The following is a 19,907-nucleotide window of genomic DNA, read 5'->3' as shown; positions in this document are numbered from 1 at the left end:
TCAAATCTGCAGCTGAGCTACTGAATAAAATCAGAGCAGAAGGTGTCTAGAGAAAGTCCAAAGTGGACAACAAGGAAGGAGGACTTGCGCTCTACGATGGTTGCCATTAAAAAGTAAGAATTTCCCAACAGCTAGCTCAGCTATTTCCTATTTTAAGGATAAAAAAAAGCTGTGATGACTCTCAGATGCCACTATGTGGTAACTGCTGACAAATGCTGATTTTCTAAAAGCAATCATGTGTGACTAGCAGAAGACTCACTATGGTATGGCCATGCTGAGCTTTGTTCTCTTTTCCGTTTTCTATTCTATAGTTCATTGAAAATTGTTTTCCAGTTACTCTTCTTCCTTCAAAAGACATGGTGTTTAATTCTGCAAAGAGTGTGCATGATCCCAAAAAAACATGCAGGTCATTTTTTGTCTGTTGCAAACTTTTAGAAGTGTTCCATAGTTATCCTCTTCCACCCTAGAATGGAGGTCAGTTCCCTCTTTATCAGCTTGCCAGGTTTGGCGTGTATACTGTACTTAAATGTTCATTTTCTGTCTGAAAATTGCCTTGGATTATCCCTGGTTTGAATAAATGATATTAATGTTTCAGAATAGTAAATCGAAAAGTAAATTGTAACAGCAGCTGGGCAATGTAAGAAGATGCTCAGGAAAGGAGTGGAGCTACTCAAGGCTTAGGCTAAATGCCCATCTGTCAGTGGTTTAGGAAGAGTGAAATCAGCCTAACCCAGTGCTGAGGAATTAACTGCACATTCCACTGAGGGTCCCTTCCAATCCTCATGGGTCTGCATGTCATAGAAACTAGCTGTTTGCACTGGTAGACCTGCCCTGGGAAAGTCAGACTGGGACTCTATCGAAGTGATAGCTCAACTTTGAAGATCACAGAACACACTCCTTTATTTATGGCAAGTCAGCAGTTTTTGTTACACAGAAGTTAATCATTATGGTGAAGTTTGTGTGAGCATTACCACGAAACCTCACCCGCCTTTTCAGAGGGGTTAGACTATAACTCTTCCTTAATCATTTGCTCTGGCCTGTAATTTCATTTGCAGACTCTCTCTATAAGAGACCAAGGTGGGGGGTGAGAACCACATTTTTAAAACCATATTAGCTGGTTTTAATTTATACTAGAATTTAAAAAGAAGTTTGCCAGTAAGGCTGCTGCTGAGTCCTTCGTGCACCCTATTCTGCTGCCTGCCTCCCTGCATCTCTGCTCCACACCACAAGTGAAGGTTGCAGTGGCAGCCCTTCCTTTCAGATTTCCTGTGTCACAACCCAAGTGTTATTTAAATGTATTTTTGTGTATCTAATTTAATTACGTGATTCTGCACAATTAAATACAAACCTTTCAGTGTGACAGACAATATACTGTCTAATAATCCCATCGATGCTGTCTGCTCTTTTCACTCCAACAGTTGATTAGACAGCTGTGCTGTTCTAAAGAAGTCGGTGCCAGCAAAGGCCCAAAATAGAACATTGTTGGATTTTTTGGGGGGCTGGGGTGGGGGTGGGTATTTTTTTTAAAATCCACAGACATTATACTGTATATTCCTGTCAGGATGCCAGAAATACATTCTAAAGTACTCTCTTCTATCTGTTTAAAGTACCTTTCTCATGCTGTTTTCTGAGCAATATGTGAGCAGTGATTCTGAAAATTGGTAATGAAGAGGACAGAGTTTGTTTTATTTAAACATGCTGCAGCAAAATGAAGGTAATTGTCCACACAAGCCATCTGCTACCTGGCTGCCTTCCATGTGCTTGGGAGACAGAAAATGTATGGATAAAGTGCCTCTTTCATTCCGTTGCCATGATAACAGCCCTGCTTTAGATTTAGAGGGAGGGTTTATTAATGCTTCAGAAAGGTTATTAGTCTGCTGAAGTAATAAGCTTTTTTATGCGTTCCTTTATGTGATTGTTCTTGTACATTTTACTGTAATGCGTAAAAAGGAGACAGGAAGTTTAAGGCATATTTAAAGAGATAGCCATGGCTAATGTGCCACAGAGGACAATGAAACCCAGATTTCATACAGGAGTAAGTGTATTACGATGATTTGGGAGGGTCTCTAAATATTCACATCTTACTGAGCTTAGTTTCAGATTTAAACATTTACTTCAGAGTCAGTATCCGAACTAGAGTTTGGATGATTTTTCACACGTACTCCAGTACAAGTGAATTCTTTGCAAGTTAAAGCGCAGAAAGGAATGGTTTCACTTGTTGGAGCAATAAAAGGAACATTTTTCTTGTACATTTCTGGTTAACGTAAATAACCTTTTTTATTGTAAAACGAAGAAGAAAAACCACAGTTGACAATAAGAAAAGGAGTACTTGTGGCACCTTAGAGACTAACAAATTTATTTGAGCATAAGCTTTCTTGAGCTACAGCTCACTTCATCAGATGCAAGTGTAGCTCACGAAAGCTTATGCTCAAATAAATTTGTTAGTCGCTAAGGTGCCACAAGTACTCCTTTTCTTTTTGCGAATTCAGACTAACATGGCTGCTACTCTGAAACCTGTCACAGTTGACAACGTGTACCTGAATTAATAAATGTGAACTAGTAAATAAGGGAAGCGTTGGTCAGAATTGCACTACTGGGCCAGAAGGCTGTTCCTTCAATGTCCCCTACCAGCACCGTGGTTCAGGCACACAGCACCATGCAGAGGTGCGGGCTGCACTGTTAAGTGCCATTCCTCAGATAAGACCTTATACAGAGGTCATGTCTGCCAGTGTTTGAAAACTGCAGAGCTGAAACTTCAAGTTTCCATGGCCCTTTTAGATACTTGGGGAATAAGTCCAGTGCCCTCACCAAGAGGCTCTCTCAGTGTGTTGGGGTTTTCATGGGTGTGAGCTACTGCTGAATACATAAGGACTGCTGCATTTGCCTGCCCAATTTCTCTGTTCCCAGTATCTCTCTAGTTTCTTTGTGGGACACTGAGGATAAGACATTGTGTCAGCCTGACTTTGCATTAGTTTGACTTCCGAGCTGTACTGAAATTTCAAGTAGTTTAAAGACATTTGTATTGAAGCAAATGAGTTTGCACATAACTTTTAGTTTTCCCCTTTACCCCAATGCATTTCAGGTCAAGCAAACCAGTCTTCATTGAGCCACTTCCTTTACCTGCCCTTCACATTGCTAAATAGCTGAGCTTTCTTGGCAATGGAGACGTATCTTAAATTACAGTACAATGCAATTTATTTGTGTAACTTTCATACAGAATGATTGTACTTAATCTTAGTATTATTTAATATTTATATTATTATAATACTCGGCCCAATCAGAGGCAGAGACCCATTGTGCTGGGCATAGTGTGGGCATGTATGTGTGTGTGCGCCCACACACAGCTTGTTGCTGACCCTAAGAACTTATAGCCTAGAAGACAAAATCAGACCAAGGATAGAGGAATGGGATACAACATACAAGCAAGTGATCAGAGGCCGGGCAGGAATATGGCATTGTAACCATTGGGGGAGAGTAATGCTACAACATGGCATGTTAGTTCCTTGTCCTTTTTCACGTACATATTTTAAAGTTACAAAAACTTGTTGTTAGTGAGGGTGGAGTCTGCAGGGGCCAAGGGGTGAAGCTCGTTGATTGAATGAAAGAGGAGAGTGGATAAATGCTGGAGGAGGGGTACTATTATTTTTGCTACTATTGTTTCTACAACTAACTTTTACTCTTTACTTCTGTTGTTTTGATGATGATGATGTTCCTCAAGTGGAGGGGAGGCTGACTTACAAAACAGGCAAATAGCAGCGAAATGTTTCTTCTAGTATGTTGATAGTTTCAGACAGACAATGTTTTGGAGTGGAGAGGAAAATTTTACATCGCTGAAATATGTGGGAGGCAAAAGATCATCAATGGGCTAGTCAGATCATACAGAAACTAATACTAAGGGTGAATGGGAGATTTGGTTTTGTACCTTCTTTGGGTGAGAAGACCCAGCAATAAGCTGAGTTGAGCTAAAAACTTGCAAGTAGATACTCGTAGGGCCAAATCCTACCCGCACTGAAAGTCCCCTATCAGTCTTCTTTTACACAAGCTAAACAGATTTCGTTCTTTAAGTCTTCAACCACAAGGCATTTTTTCCAGCCCTCTAATCATTCTTGTGGCTCTTTTCTGCACCTTCTCCAGTTTTTCAACATCCTTTTAAAAATGTGGACACCAGAACAGTATGCTGTATTTCAGTATTTGTCTCCAGATGCCTTATACAGAGGGAAACGCACCTCCTCACTTCCACTCGCTACTCCCATGGTTATATACAGCCAAGCATGGCATTAGCCCTTTTTGCTACAGCATAGCACTAACAGCTCATGTTGAGCTGCTTGTCCACTATAACCCTAAACCCTTTTCAGAGTCGTTGCTTTCCAGGATACAGTCCCACACGCGGTAGATGGGGCCTCCATTCCCTCTTCCTAGATGTATAATTTTGCATTTGACTGTATTAAAATACATTTTGTTTGAGTGGACCCAGTTCTTAACTAACTGTTCTGTCCTCACCATTATTTACCACTCTGCCAATCTTTGTGGTAAATTTTATCAGCAGTGATTTTATATGTACCTCCAAATCACTGATGAAATCGTTGAATAGTATTGGGACAAGTGTTGATCCCTGTGGAACTCCAGTAAAAGCTCCCCCATTCAATGACGATTCCTGCTTAATGACTACTTTTGAGATCTGTCAGTAAGCCATTTCTTAACCCATTTAACATATGCTTTATTGATATTGTATAATGCAAATTTTTTAGTGAGAAAGTCATGTGGTACTAAGTCAAATGACTTACAAAAGTCCAGTTATATTACTTCTACACAGTTATCTTTATCAAACTATAAAGATATTCTTTGCAATTTCATCAAAGAATAAAGTCAGGTTTGTTTGTCAAGATCTATTTTTCATAAAACCATGTTGACCGCCATTAATTATATTCCTGTCCTTTAATTCTTTATCAGGTGAATCCTGTACCAGCCATTCCATTTTTTTCCCTGTAATTGATGTCAAGCTGAATATTGGTGCACTATAGCACTCTTCCAGTCTTCTGGTATGGGATAAGGTGTATGAGCCCCACACTAGGGAATCAAAGATTAACAAGTATTTCTAGGCCCAGAGGGCCCCACCCGGTCGCATCTGCTGGACCTGCTCACAATGGATGCAAAGCTCAAAAGGGAGCCTCCTGGTTCAGTCAAGGTGAATGTCCTAGTCCGTTAGCTCCTTCAGAGAGGCTGCAGGATCTCCATACTCCCTGGACCAGCCCCCACTGCTGAGCTGCTGGAGGTCCCTGTGGAGACCAGGAACGGTGGGCCAATCCTATAATAAACTAAATACAGATTTGTTAATAGAAAAAGGAAATGAGTTATTTACAAGGTTAAAGCAGGTAAACATGCATACACTAATGGATGACAGAACAAGGAGTAATGGTCTCAAGTTGCAGTGGGGGAGGTTTAGGTTGGATATTAGGAAAAACTTTTTCACTAGGAGGGTGGTGAAACACTGGAATGCGTTACCTAGAGAGGTGGTGGAATCTCCTTCCTTAGAGGTTTTTAGGGCCAGACTTGACAAAGCCCTGGCTGGGATGATTTAGTTGGGGATTGGTCCTGCTTTGAGCAAGGGGTTGGACTAGATGACCCTTCCAACCCTGATATTCTATGATTCTATTCTATGATTCTATGATCTTAAATTTCAAAGAGTAATAAAAGCTTTTATAATAAGCAGGTTCCATATGACCTTTAGGGCTAACCCAGGCTAAGTAGCTGGTGATCCCTTGCTTATGCCTAGAAAACCTTGCCCCCGAGAGTCCAAGCAGTTCCTCATTCTTAGGGGGTTTTTATTACCTTCCCTCCATGTGCTCTGAGCAGCAAACACAGCTGATGGGAAGGATCCACTTACAAGACACATCTGCGTGGGGGGAAAGTAAACAGAAAAGTCTTTTGTCCTTTTTAATGTTCCACTCTCATCCATCTGGTGTTGATGGACCTTCCTTTCGGGGCAGGACATAACAGCCTCTGCTGGAGACCAGCATTTCTCACTAATTAATGTCTCTCTCCTGTCTAGTGATTTATACAGTCACAAAGGCTTACAATGCCAATGCTCAAATATCACCTTACAATATGGGATACAGATGCTGTAAGTGAGATTGATGCCTGCAGCAACTCACAAGCATTTATTAAAGTCTAAACACTAACCACATTCTTATCATTCTAATACCTGTTTTAACAATGCTAACACACAGGTGAGCCAGACTGGTCCCAGCTAGGGATTTGTCAGTGATCAGCAGAGACACGGAGACCTGGGCATGAGCTGGTTCTCCGTCTAATGTTAGGCATGATGTCCCATCACTGCTTGTCATGCAGTGTCAGACATAATGGTATTGAAATAGGAGAGAAATTGTCAAAATCAGCTTTTTAAACTTATTCTTACTCTGTAATGTGAGTGTGTGTCTCAAAGCAGGGGGGAAGGATTGGGACAGGGAAAGATATGCGCCTCTCATCTGAAGCAAGAGAATAAGCCAAGTACACATTACATCATGGAGCACTTAGTGCTGTGTGCCTCATTGACACACCAGGAACAGACCAGGGAAGGAAAAGGGGGCTATGTGTTATGTTTTTAAAAAAGCCGCTGCAGCACGAATAGAAGCTCCAATTACTTGTAGTGAATATAATAAAATGGCTTCAGCTCCATGATACTTGGCATGAACAAGCCAGACTTAAGAGCCATTTCAGGAGAGTTAAATAGAGATGGAGGAAAGTTTAGTAAACCTAAGTAAGGAACTGAATATGTATAGTGTGAGTAGGGAAATAAAAACACCACTTCCTTTTCTCGTTCATTCAACTTTTGTAATTCTCTGTGCTGAAGATTTGTGCTGACTCTAAGAAGCCATTTAGCATCGTTTGACTTTTTTTCCCCTATAAAAATATGCTGAACAAAAATTAAGATTATAAAATACATGTTTCATATACTGGCCTCTTTTCCATGCCTGCAATTGTTTTCAGGAGCAATTTAGTTAATTTAAAAACCTATGTACTTGATTTGCAGGTGCAATCAGGTGTTTACATGTCTAAATGACTTAGGTTGCATTTGAAATTATTGTCCACAAATTTGCAGACACAAATCAAAGCCAACCAAACTAATGTTAGAAAATGCCAGATTAATGCAGCCTTAATTCTGCCCCTTGTGCATATGCATCATCCTAGTAATTAAATTTAAAAATCACATATTATTTTTTCCACAGGACTCCTGTCTCATTCAGTGTGCAGCAATATATATGTATGTGTAAAAATGCAGGTATAGGTGTCAGAGTAGCAGCCGTGTTAGTCTGTATTCGCAAAAAGAAAAGGAGTACTTGTGGCACCTTAGAGACTAACAAATTTATTTGAGCTGTAGTTCACAAAAGCTTACGCTCAAATAAATTTGTTAGTCTCTAAGGTGCCACAAGTACTCCTTTTCTTTTTAGGTATAGATGTGTTTGTGTGTGCATACAAAGTATGAAGTGAAATAGAAGAAAAGATCTTTACATTTAAATTGAATTCTTTTCTGATTTCATCTCAAATCAGAGAGAAAGTTAGTCCCATTGGCATGTTGCCAGGAGCGAGAGTCACACCTCAGCCCTGATCTTATGCAGGTGGGTAAGTGTTTCCATGACTGAGACCCTAATTTACACAAAATGTACTAAGTTGCAGCTGTCCTATTCTTGCCATATTAAGTGATTTAAAAAGCATTCAACATTGCCTCCTGATCCAGGTGGAGTGTGCCATCTGCAATAAAGTTGAGGTGGCCATGAGCCACATTCGCAGAACTTGGCAGGTTTGTATTTTGCCTGCAGGCTGCAGTTTGGCCACTCTTGGTTTAGTCCATGTCTATGCTACAAAAAGATGTCAACCTAACTTATATTGGCATACAGCCATTGCAGTTATTAAATTGCTTGTGTGTGCACACACTTGGCTACTTGTGTCAGCGGTACATGTCCTCACCAGGAGCACTTGTGTCGATTGTATTGTCAGGGTAGGACATTGTGAGATGGCACCTGGAGGCCATTAACAGTCAGCATAAGCAACACATTGTCTACACTGACAGTGCATCTATCTAATTACATCAACCTTGACCCTATGTCGCTCAGGGAGGTGGTGTTACTAAATCAGCAGAGAGAGACACTTATGTCAACAGGAGCTAAATTTAAGTGAAGACACTTCCACAGTGCGGTCAGTGCAAGGCAGCTTATGTCGACCTAACCGTGTAGTGTAGACCAGGCCTAGACAAACCTGCTGTGGGGGATGGGGAGCCAGGGTTCAGAGGAAGGTCTTGTTTTTAGAAATTGGACTCTTCCAGATGATAAATCTCTAAGAAGCTGCTTATTTTTAATCTCGTCCACAGTTGCCACTATAAATATGTCTTAAGTGATTAATGGTAACCTGTAATGAGGGCCCATAATTGTAAGGTGTAACCTGGGTAACTAATTTCAAAGTATAAAATCCTTCCTACATCCTTCTCAGAGACAGGTAAGTTCCAGCTCGTTGGCTTCTGCGTTTGATGTGGGTATTAAGTCTTATTTTGTTTCTGGTTTTTAATTCTTAATATATGCGTGACCTTTCTTTCTTTTCTGAATGGTTGCCAAGATTGACACAGATCTGGGAGGGAAGGTGAGGGAGTGAGCTGCTTCTTCCAGAGCCAGTGTCTGGGCCTTTGTAGGCACTGAAGCATCTTGTTCCATCCCTCTTCAGTCCTGTCCCACTCCGGGGGCTACATTCCCAATCTCATGTTAAAATCGACTCTCCTGGCAGTGAACACTACAGCTCTCCACAATGCCATGCCAGTCATGAACACGCAGAACTTGTATTATGCAGATCCAGCTGGTCTTTTTATTGAATTATTAATATTTTTGTGGTGCAAAATAAGATGAAATTGTTAAGGTCTCCTGAGCATTTTCTCTACTTGCTAATGATCTAATCTTTGAAATGTATAATCCCCCCTGCCTCCTGTAGCTGTGCTGCAACGGTTTGCTGGCTCATTTTTTTAAAATCCACTATTAATGGGGCTTCAGAATGATCATTTTTCCTATAAGTAGTATTGCATTTTGTATTTAATAAGAATATAAACCTTAGACTTCTATTCACCATTGACCGAAATCAACAACATTGACACCAAGACACAAATTAGGGGCCAGACTCTGCCATTCATTTTCCTCTTGAGCAGTACATTACTTGTTGAGAAGTTCCGTAGCAATCATTGAGTCTATTCAAGGAGTAAGCTAGTACTCAACATGAACGAGGGTGGCAGAATGGGCTCTCTATGTGCTAGGGTCCTCCTCTACTTTTTCTGTTTTAATTGCAAGTGCAACGTTATAAGGGTCTGATATATTTTAATTGTGAAGGTGCTGATCTTTTGACAAGATTGTATAAGCTTTTCCTTTGTTACGTAATGGATATTGGTCCCAAGATCTGACCACAATATCTTGTGCCAGCAAAGAGTTGGAAATGTTGCAGAGATTATAACAGTGCTGTTGAAGGATGAAGAGGGATTTAGGCCCCTACTAATTGAGCATTTGAAGTGATATGTCATGCATCTGAAAAGCAGGGGACTACAACTTCCATCGGCCCCCTCCCCACTGTACAGCCCCCTTCCTCCTCACCATCCTCCAACTTCCTCATCACTTCCATCATCCCCCCATGCCCCAGGAGCCCAGCAGAAGCCAAGGCTCCAGGCACAGAGCTCCCTGCCAAGAGCCAGGGTGGCAGCCGGGCTAGGAGCAGGGAGCCCAGTTGGCAGGAGGGCTGCTAGGGGGATCTGGGAACCCGGACAGCAGCCCAGCTGGGAGCAGGGAGCCTTGGCAGCAGCCGGGCTAGGAGCAGGGAGCCAGGAGGCAGCAGGGCTCCCTGGGAAAACAAGGAGCCCAGACAGCAGCCTGGTTCAGAGCCGGGAGCCCAGGCAGTAATCCAGCTTGGAGCAGGGAACCTGGCCAGCAGCCCAGGGTGCAGCCGGGCTCTAGCTGGAGGCCTCCACCTGCCCTGGGGTGAGAGCCAGAGCTATGAACCAGCCGCAGGGTTCACAGCAGGGAGTCTATCAGCCTTTCTTGTCAAGCTGTGAAATGGACAAGAATGACAACCAACAGCCGATGTAAGGAACGCAGCATCTACATGGACACTGCATCGCCCTCGCTACACCGACATAAGTCCTATGCCTCTTGTGGAGGTGGAGTTATTATGTCGGTGTAGTAGGGCACTTATATTAGCGGGACAAGGCTATAGTGTAGACACTGACATAATTAGGTCTGTGTAACTCTGGAGTGTAGACCGGGCCTCAGACACAATGCACCAGGCATGCTACTGGCAACCAGGGAGGATGGGGTACCAAATAACCTCAAAAATTACAGATTTGCTGAAGGCCGCTTCATTGCAGTAAAGCTGCAGAGCCTGTTGAAGGTACAACTATTGCTATTATTTACTGTCTGTACTGCAGAAGTGCCCAAATACACCATTCAGGATCCCTTTTGTGTTAGGCACTGTACAGACACATAGGAAGCCACAGTACAGTCTCTTCCTCCAGAAAGCTTTCAATGCTCCGTGTGCTGATGTATTGCCTGCCAGTGAAGGAAGACAATCATAGGCAGAGCTGGCAATTAAAATGCCAAGGGAAACTGATATTTCACACGGCTTTGAGGTATAGCCTCAAACTGCTCACTGTCTTGTATCAGCGACTGCGTTCGCAGTGCACGGTGGGAGAGAATCCAAGGATCCCTAGGAGAGTCTATGTTAGTCCCATTGAAAAAGGAGTAAAGTTATGAAGACAAGCCAGAGAATTCATAGTATTGAAGTAGAAATGGGCATAAAGGCAACCTAGTGCTGGACAGAGATTTGTAGCGTACACATGGCCAGAAGCCCTTGTGTAAATGGCTTCGTTTCCCAAACCATGGTCTAATGTCAAACCACTATAAAAACTGACTTTATGTTGCACTTACGGGTGTGACCAAGCTGTAGTCATTCCAAGGCATCATGGTTTCCATAGTAACTAATGCACTTCAAAGGGGAAAACGCTGAGGGGAACTTAAAAAAAAAAAGACAAAGACCATACTAAATGGCACACACCAAACAGGCGGTGACATGTGGGGGCTGTAAAGTTTTAATGCTGTAAGTGTGTAATTACTCAGATTCTTTAGACTGTGACTACAAATTTATTTAAAGGTCATAAATCAGTGCTAGCTACATAAGACTAGAGTGGTCTGTGACACAAGTTGAAATTTGGTGACAATATTTACTGACTGTAGAAAGGTGCAAATCACTGAGACACAATGAGGATAGTCAGAGAGTTGTTAAAATTTAGTACTTTACCTCTTCCAAGAATTTTATAAATTGTGGCTAATCTTCAGTGCCCTTGTGAAATAGGTAAATATTATCCTCCTAGGAAATGAAGGCAGAGAGGTTAAATGACTTGCCCAGAGTCACACAACAATTCAATGGCAAAGCCAGGATTAGAAGTGGAATCCCTGGCCTCCAGTCCTGTACTTTGTCACTGCCCCTTGACAACTAATGGCGATGAAAATGAAATGGGAAACTGAACTGTCTAAACATTTGATGAGGTTTCTGAACAGATGCATTTGTTAATACACTGCCTTTCACTTCTGACCTCTTCCCTTGCTCTTCTATTGGCATTATGAAATACAAAACACTTGATTAGAATTATATTTTGAAAAACTTTGGACCGGCAAGTGCAGCTAACCTAAACAGCCTAAATTACTGTCAGCCTTCTACCCCTTTCACGTGGTTAGTTGTTTATTTGCCATTATTTCATCTAACTTAAGGCCATGTTCTGTAACCCTTACCTATGTGAATTCCCTTTGAAATCAATGAGAGTTTTCCCTGAGTGAATATTACAGGCTTTGGCTCTTAGATCGCAAACCATTGGAATGGAAATAATGTCAGCTTATTTGTTAGACAGAGATGGTGGGTGAGATAATATCTTTAATTGCAGTCATTCTCAACCATTTTTCATTTGCTGACCCCCTAAAAAATTTTGAATGGACGTGCGCACCCTTTTGGAAATCTGTTGTCAGCATATATAGTTGTATTCTGTTCAGCATGGGCAGTGGGTAAACACCCTCTTTGGGGAGGCTAGCCCCCAGCCCCACCCCTTCCACCTAAGGCCCCGCAGCTGGAGAAGCCCCAGCCCAGCCACACTGGCCAGCCCAAGCACCAGGCCACCAGCCGGTCTGAGCCACCCTGGGTTGCCCCAGCCCCTGTCCGCTGGCTGGAGCAGAGCCCTGCCAGCTTCAGGAGAGAGGGGGAGCAAGGGCGGGGCCTCGGGGCAGATTGTGGGCAGAGCCACAGACCTAGGTTAGGGGAGGCTTAGCCTTTCCTGGCCTACGATACCTACTGTCCATGCTATTCAGTCAGTTTTCAGTCTAAGTCTTTCGCTTTCCCTCAGACATAGTCCATGGACCCCAGGTTGAGAATCACTATTTTATTGGACTAACTTCAGTTAGTGAGAGAGACAAGTTTTCAAGCTTACACAGAGCTCTTCTTCAGGTTTGGGGAACTAATCAGAGTGTCACTACAAAATACAAGGTGGAACAGTTTGTTTAGCATAAGTAGTTAACACACACATTTCAAGGCACTATTCAAGGTGAAGTCGCCGTTAACACCCTTGCAGTAATAGGGAGGAAAGAAAGGGGGGAAAGCAGCTGGGGAGGGTTGTAAGTGGGTTATACATTATTGTAATAAGCCATAAATCTAGTGTTTCTATTAAGTCCATTATTTTTAGTAGCTCCCAGGCTCTCCTTTTGAAAGTGTGTTGTGCAGGTTTAATTTGAGGATTAGGCCTGAGAGGTCAGGTATAGAGTGATCACTTTGTGAAAAGGGTTCGCCCACAGGGGATAGGGTGTTTTTGTCTTTTACCATTTTCCCATGTGAGTTCATCTGAGAGTGGAGTGATTGTTTGGTTTCACCCACATAATGTTATTGGGGCATTTAGTGCACAGCATGAGGTACGCCACATGTTGTGATAGGCATGTGCAGGACTCATGGATCTTGAAAGGTGTGTTGTAGGGAGTGTTGAGCATTGTAATAGTGGAGATATGTCTGCATAAAAGATATTGTCTCACCCATCTTGTCTCTAATATCCTGGGGCCAATATGGCTACAACAACACTGCATAAATCTTATTTGTTAGTCACATAATGTCTTTTTAGGGTTCTTTAGGAAGGAGAGCTGCAATCAAATCAACTTCCAGAAACAGCCAACTGAGTGACAACAGTTCTAGAAATATATGACACATGTTGAGCAGTCCCCTAATGGGATGCCAACAACTGAAAGGCTCTCTGGCATGGTCACTTCCATTTCCCATCTAGACTGTCCTGGAGAGACATTCGATTCAAGAGGCAGGGTGGAAGTTTTGTCCAGGATACTACTACCACTGTACCTACAATGGGTGCTGCCAGCTCTTTGAAGGACACTGAGTAGCCTATAGTGCCTTTTGGCCAGTCTGGCTGTTAGAAACCAGATGGCAGGCGATTTCCAAACAAATTCACTATTTTTTGTTTACTCTTTATTTTATTACCTGTGTAGAAAGTTTATGTATGTTATTTTATTATTAACGTACATAAACTTTCTACACAGGTATTTACAAGTCTTATTCATCTGTATTTAAAGAACCATTTGTGTATGGTCAACCTCTTATTATCTGTGTATTTATTTTGTTCAGTTTCTAAAAATGGTAACCATACATGATCAAAATCCACTTGATCCCAATATAAGTGTGTCATTTTTTTCATTTCCCCAAGTCAATGACCTCCTTTGATCTGTAACCTAATAGAACCACTATGGAGTTTATGGGTAGCCTAACTTTAGTTCTCCTTCAATTGTGCCAGTATGGATCCCACTGTGGGTATGCCTGCACCTTGTGTGTGCAAGCTGGGAATTGTTTGAATAGCTGTGTCTATCAGGGCCACACGTGCACCCAGGGCCTCTTTGTGCTCATACAAGGGCATAAAGAGCAGAGTGGCCATGGCCCTCCCTTATTACCCATTTACTGACCCAGGACTGTCCAACCCACTATGGCTTATGTGTAAGGTTTGAACTGGGCTGTGAAGAAATACATTTCATTTGTTTGAATTCTAAATTGTTCATTTTAGATTAACATTTTAAAAGAGAGAAAGAAATAGAGATGACAAGGAGAGACACACACAAACACCCGGGATGCCCCACTGGTCAGTGGGGAAAAGTCACAAACATTAAAAATGGTAGACTCAAGCCCTCGAGGTTTAAACCCTATCCTTTGGGCAGCAGTCTGATGGCTCTGTTAGATGGACATACCAGGTGTCACTGCTGCCACAGGGAAACTTACAGCCCCCCAAAATGTTCCATCTGCCATTCCTTCTCCTCCCACACTGAGAAATTAAGAGGTATGAGGCTCAAATTGCACCTCCTGGCACAATCCATGTGGCCTCAGACCCAGGGGAAGAAAAATCCTATCTGGAACCTAAGACGCTCTCTCTTCAGTTAGTGCCCCAGCAAGCAGGTAAATCCCTGGTTCCAGTGGGGACAAAAGACCAAAGAAAGTGGCACCATGTGACTTGACACCAACAGGTTCCTCCGCTGTACTGAAGACATTCGTGCCAACTTCTTTGGCACCAGTCCCAGCACAAGCACTGTATCAGATGTGGAACACTGCTGCAAACACAGCTCCAAGCAGACATCACATCTGCCATGGAAGGAGGACTCTATCCAAGGGCAGGCCATTGAGGCCATCCACTTCTAGAGATAGTAGCATGTTGATGATGATGAAAAAACCAAAAGAGGCTTTGGCATCAAGAGCCCTTCCAGCACTGATGGCACTCCTTGGGCCAAGGCCCATCTCCGAGAATCCACCTTCACCTTTCCTTCTGGCACTGATGCAGCTACTGACTTGGGCACAGCACAGGCATCATCATTGGTTCTCCTCCCTCTCTTTGGACCGCTCTTTCTCTCCTGATTCCAGGAGACTGGAATGACACCCCAGATGATAACTGAAAGGTGCCCAGCACCAAGGCCTCTGACCAGAATGGCAGTGGATGGGCCACAACAATCTGGCCAATACCAGTACGATCTACTGCCATTGCCCTATGGATTATGTTAGGTCCTATCATATCTTCAGTCCCAGGGTCAAGTCCCATCACATGTCCCCATGAGGAGGAAGAGATCCTGGTCCACCTTGGCATTAGTACCAAGGACCTCCTCTCCAATACTGGAAGAGCAGCTGAGTAAGCTGGCAGAATTGGCCCAGGAAATGTTCCAACTTCCTTCCACTCAAAGAATCCTCTTTTATGCCAACAAGACTCTCTCTTTAGCACTGACCATGGATGATTTTCAGGTGTTCTGGGATCTCTTGTCCAGAATTGTGGAGAACTTGAATATGAAAACAACTATAATCCCAGAGAACATCCATAAACTATTCAACATTTTTAATTCCATGTCATACATAAGAATTTCCCTACACATCAACAGGGTCTTGATAGACTTTAAAGACCACAGTGATGTACAGACAAAGAGAAGCAAGATCATCCCTTCTATGTCAAGACACTACTCATCTACAGGAGTGGTGTGTTCAACATCGGGGCAGTCTGATTGCCCTCCACTTGCCTGGGGTCCAGAAAAACTTAGCAGATCCATCTTAGCAGAAGTACTCTTTCCTTCACGAGCAGGCCGTCAAAGATACTGCATCTTGGCAGAGGGGTAGACTAGATGACCCTTGTGGTCCCTTTTTACCCTATGGTTCTGTAGTTCTAAGAGTCAGTCCTTAAACAATTTTTTCAGAAATGGAGGGGTCCCACCAGAGACTTTTTTGCAACATATTTGAAAAAGAAGTGTCTCTCATTTCCCTCCTGAGGAGAAGAGAGCCCAGGCTCTCCTTTGGATGCATTCGTGCTCCAGTGGAATATGTATCTACTGTATGTATTTCTTCCAATTCCACTAATTCCCAGAGTCGTCAGAAAATAAAACACAACAAGGCCCGAGTAATTCTGAAAGCACTAGTGTGACACACCAATTTTGGGACTCAAAACTGAGCCATCTATCATTTGGACCATGCTTCTCGCTCTCAGTTCTTCTATACATTATCTCACAGAGTCAAGGTCTCATTCTACATCCAGACCCATCGTCTCTGCATCTGAATTCATGGATGCTAGCTGGCTAACTTCATAAGACAGATGTTGCTTTGCACTGGTGCAGGACATTCTGATTCAGAGCAATATAACTTCAGCAAGGCTCACAGATAGAGCCAAGTAGAAATGTTTTTCAATGAGGGCTGCCATATCCCCTTCAGCCCTTGAAGACTTCCATCCCAGGCATTCTGGATGATTTGTTTCCCTGAAACATTTGAGTCTTTCAGTCAGCTCCATTAGAGTTCACTTAGTAGCAATATCTACCTACCATGCTCCCATTCAAGGTCACACTGTATTTTTACACCTCACTCTGACTAAATTTTTGAAGGGGTTGGTTTATATATTTCCACCAATTAAGGAAATTCCCCCCCCAGCTTAAATGTAGTACTTCTGTCTTTAATGGAACCCTCATTTGAGCCTTTGTTCTTTATATCACAGATGTGCTTTATATCATGTTCTTTATACTGTATACTTTTATTTGGAGAGTGAGAGAGATTCAGACATTAATGGCAGGACCACCTTATCCTACTTTTCACAAGGACAGAGTTACTCTTTGACCTCATGCAAAATTTCTACCCAAAGTAGTTTCAAATCTATACTTGAATCTTGAAACAATATGTATTTACCAGTGTTTTTTTCCTAGGTTTCATTCATCTCCTGCAGATGCAAAACTCCATGCATTTGATGTATTGAGAGCCCTTTCCTCCTATCTCCATGGAACAAAATCTTTATGCAAATCTCCCAGACTGTTTTAGCTGTTAGAGACATGTCTAGAGGGCAGGGTATTTCCACTCATAGACTCTTGAAGTGGGTGTCAAACTGTATCAGGATTTCATATGAATTGAATAAATTAGCTCCTTCTCAGAATAGAGATCAGGCAAACTCCTTAACTTGTTTGAAGAGCATCCCTGTATCCGAAATCTGTAAGGCAGCTACTTGGAACTCAGTACGTATTTTTAATAATCATTATTCCTTTGTAGCAACTCTAAATTTGCCTCTCAATTGGCATGGCAGTCCTACAGTCCCTATTTAAGTAGAACTTCTGACACCCACTTCCTTAGAGAGACAACTGCTAGCCAATCACCTACAGTGGAATCTCTGTGGACATATAGTGGAAGAAATAAAAATGATTACTTACCTTACATAAACTGTGGTTCTTTGAGATGTTTTGACCACAGGGATACCATGACCCACTCTGCTTCCCCACGAATGTGATGTTCTCTAGCTTTGGGATTCTGTATTGGTGAAGGAACTGAGTGGCATTTGGGTCTGCTCCACCCTTTATGAAGACATGCAGGGATTGGTGTGGCCCCAATGGACACTGTTTAGTAAAAAAGAATCCAATCTCATGGTGTTGGGATGTATGTACTCTTAGAGTGGGATCTGTGTGGGAAAAACATCTTGAAGAGCCACATTTGCTGAAACGTAAATAACCATTTTTTAATTTGTAATTTTCCTCAAATACTGTACTTGTAGGGCATCCCCACCATATATGCAGAAAAGCCCCTAGTCCTCCACCTCCTCTACAGCATTTATGACTCCCTTTTTGATATATTTTCTTTAGCTTAAATGAAGTGAGGTACCAATGATAAAGTAAAAAGAAAAGGAGTACTTGTGGCACCTTAGAGACTAACAAATTTATTTGAGCATAAGCGTTCGTGAGCTACAGCTCACTTCATTGGATGCATCTGTAGCTCATGAAAGCTTATGCTCAAATAAATTTGTTAATCTCTAAGGTGCCACAAGTACTCCTTTTCTTTTTGCGAATACAGACTAACATGGCTGCGACTCTGAAACCAATGATAAAGTAGTTTGTAGTAATTTTCCTTAACGGTTACACAATTAGGTGTGGCTTTGTCTTTACGCCAGTTATTTTTCCATTGTTCCAAAGAGATGTTTATTTTTAGATCCTTTTCCCATTTTTCCATAAAGGGAATCTTATCTTTTAGAGCCATCAGTAACATCCATTACACCATACTGAGATCAGGTCCTCTGAGGTGGCCTTTCCCATAATTAGTGTTTCTATCCTCAGTTAATGGTCTCCTGAAACTTGACATACCTAAAAAGGAAATTCACTATTTTGTTAAATGGGCGGCTGTACTGGTAGGGATTTTTCTGCCAAAGAAAATGGAACAGTTCTCCCCTTCCTTCTTTTTTTGGATTTCTACCATGGACCTCGTCTTTAAGGTCAAAGTCACAGGGTCCACCACGTAGTCTGAGTCCTGACAGGAAACTGTGTTTATGGACTCTGGGGAAAGAGGTGCCTACATTTTTCCCACTTGTGAAGCGAACTATCTGAAAATATGAAGCGTTCTCTGCTCCATTTAATATTTATATGAATAATGAGAGTGACCAAGTCTGATGTATGTCATATAAATCCTCATGCTTCAAGTCATAAGCCCATACCATGTGATGGTGGCTAGGAAGAACCTTCACCTGTAGCAGGTTATTCTATAAATGCCCACTGTGAGGTTTCTTGCACTCACCTTTGAAGCCTCTAGTATTTGTCACTGTCAGAGAAAAATACTGAACTAGATGGTCATATGGCCCTTTAATCCTTGTCTTGGCTCTTCTCTGAACCCTCTACAGTTTAACATTCTTCTTGAATTGTGGACACCAGAACTGACATTGACTTCTGTGAACTTTGGATCTTGGACCTCATAATATAGGAGGAATGTGAAGGCTACAATTCATATGTTGAGAATACCCATATCATGAATATTTGCGTAAAGTGCCTGAATTGTATTCTTTCCCTTAAGTGCTTTGTACAGAATTGTTTACAGACATTGATCCAAAACATATAAAATTTAAAAGTTTGGAAACTCAGTGTTGTATTTCCCTTTACAGGCTCAAGCAGCAAGCTCTCCACACTCCTCACCTACCCATGGAGCCAGTCACCCAATGCCAATGCCTGTCAGAGCCACTTCCGCTGGCTCTACCCCAACTCACATACCTCAGGACTCACTTGCGGGAGTCAGGGGAGATGTGCAGGAAGCTTTTGCACAAGGTGAGTGTAACACAAACCAAAACCCCTGCTATTGCCAAACATTGTAATTATTGATTATTACACAAATATAATACAGCAATTTTGATATGATAATTACTGATCTTATTTCACTTGGAATATGCCAAAGCAGAATGGAGGTATATTTTTAAATCAGGTAAGTAAACTTCATGTCACAGTGCTGTGAATTGAGTGCAAAATGGGAGACCACTTACCAAAATTTGGCCCCAAGGACTCAGAGAGGGACAGAATGGTAGCCATCAGGAAAAAAAAAAACCCAGCACTCTCAACCAGAGTGTTCAGCTAACTTTCACCTTGTTAATTACTAGGTTAAAAAAATTGAAATTTTGGACTGCAAATAAGTGAATGCTAAACTGAATGTAGCCCTTAACCAGTATACAAATCTCTGAACAGGCCAACACTCTGGTATAAACCTAAAAGTGTCAAAACACTGTGTGGAGAGGGGAGGACAAGAGTAAAACCAGCCAAAAGATGAGAAATAAAAAATAAGTAGTGAACAAAATTAAAAAGTGGACAGTAACGTATCCCCTCCCCAGCGAAACTGTTCTCCATGGAGTATTGTCAGTATGGAGCCCCACTTGTGGGGTATGCATGTGCCAGCTGGACCCTAGAAACCAATGACTGCTGGGGCATTGCACATTCAGTGTCAGTGTGAAAGAAGGTGTGGCCCCCACCCTACCTTACTTCCTTCTCCTCCTGGTTGGCTGAAAGGCAGAACCTTAGACACACCCTTCTTGCCTTTTATTGGTGACTTTTTACTCT

The 19,907-nt window shown here is 42.3% G+C and overlaps 1 protein-coding gene across 26 annotated transcripts in view; it reads left to right on the top strand.

Annotated features, from left to right (window-relative positions):
- DTNB (dystrobrevin beta) overlaps positions 1–19,907 on the top strand; it is a 412,789-nt gene that overhangs the window by 346,927 nt on the left and 45,955 nt on the right. For all 26 annotated transcript variants that reach the window (XR_006279636.1, XR_006279635.1, XR_006279632.1 and 23 more), the window contains one exon: positions 18,968–19,127. Coding sequence is in view for 9 of the 26 variants with exons in the window: in XM_043509975.1 (XP_043365910.1) it covers positions 18,968–19,127 (160 nt within the window). In the remaining 17 variants the exon portion in view is untranslated. The remainder of the gene's footprint in view (positions 1–18,967; positions 19,128–19,907) is intronic.

The sequence above is a fragment of the Dermochelys coriacea genome, chromosome 3 (genome assembly GCF_009764565.3).
Source record: "Dermochelys coriacea isolate rDerCor1 chromosome 3, rDerCor1.pri.v4, whole genome shotgun sequence".
Taxonomy (NCBI): Eukaryota; Metazoa; Chordata; order Testudines; family Dermochelyidae; genus Dermochelys; species Dermochelys coriacea.
This window is presented reverse-complemented; position numbering and strand designations above follow the sequence as displayed.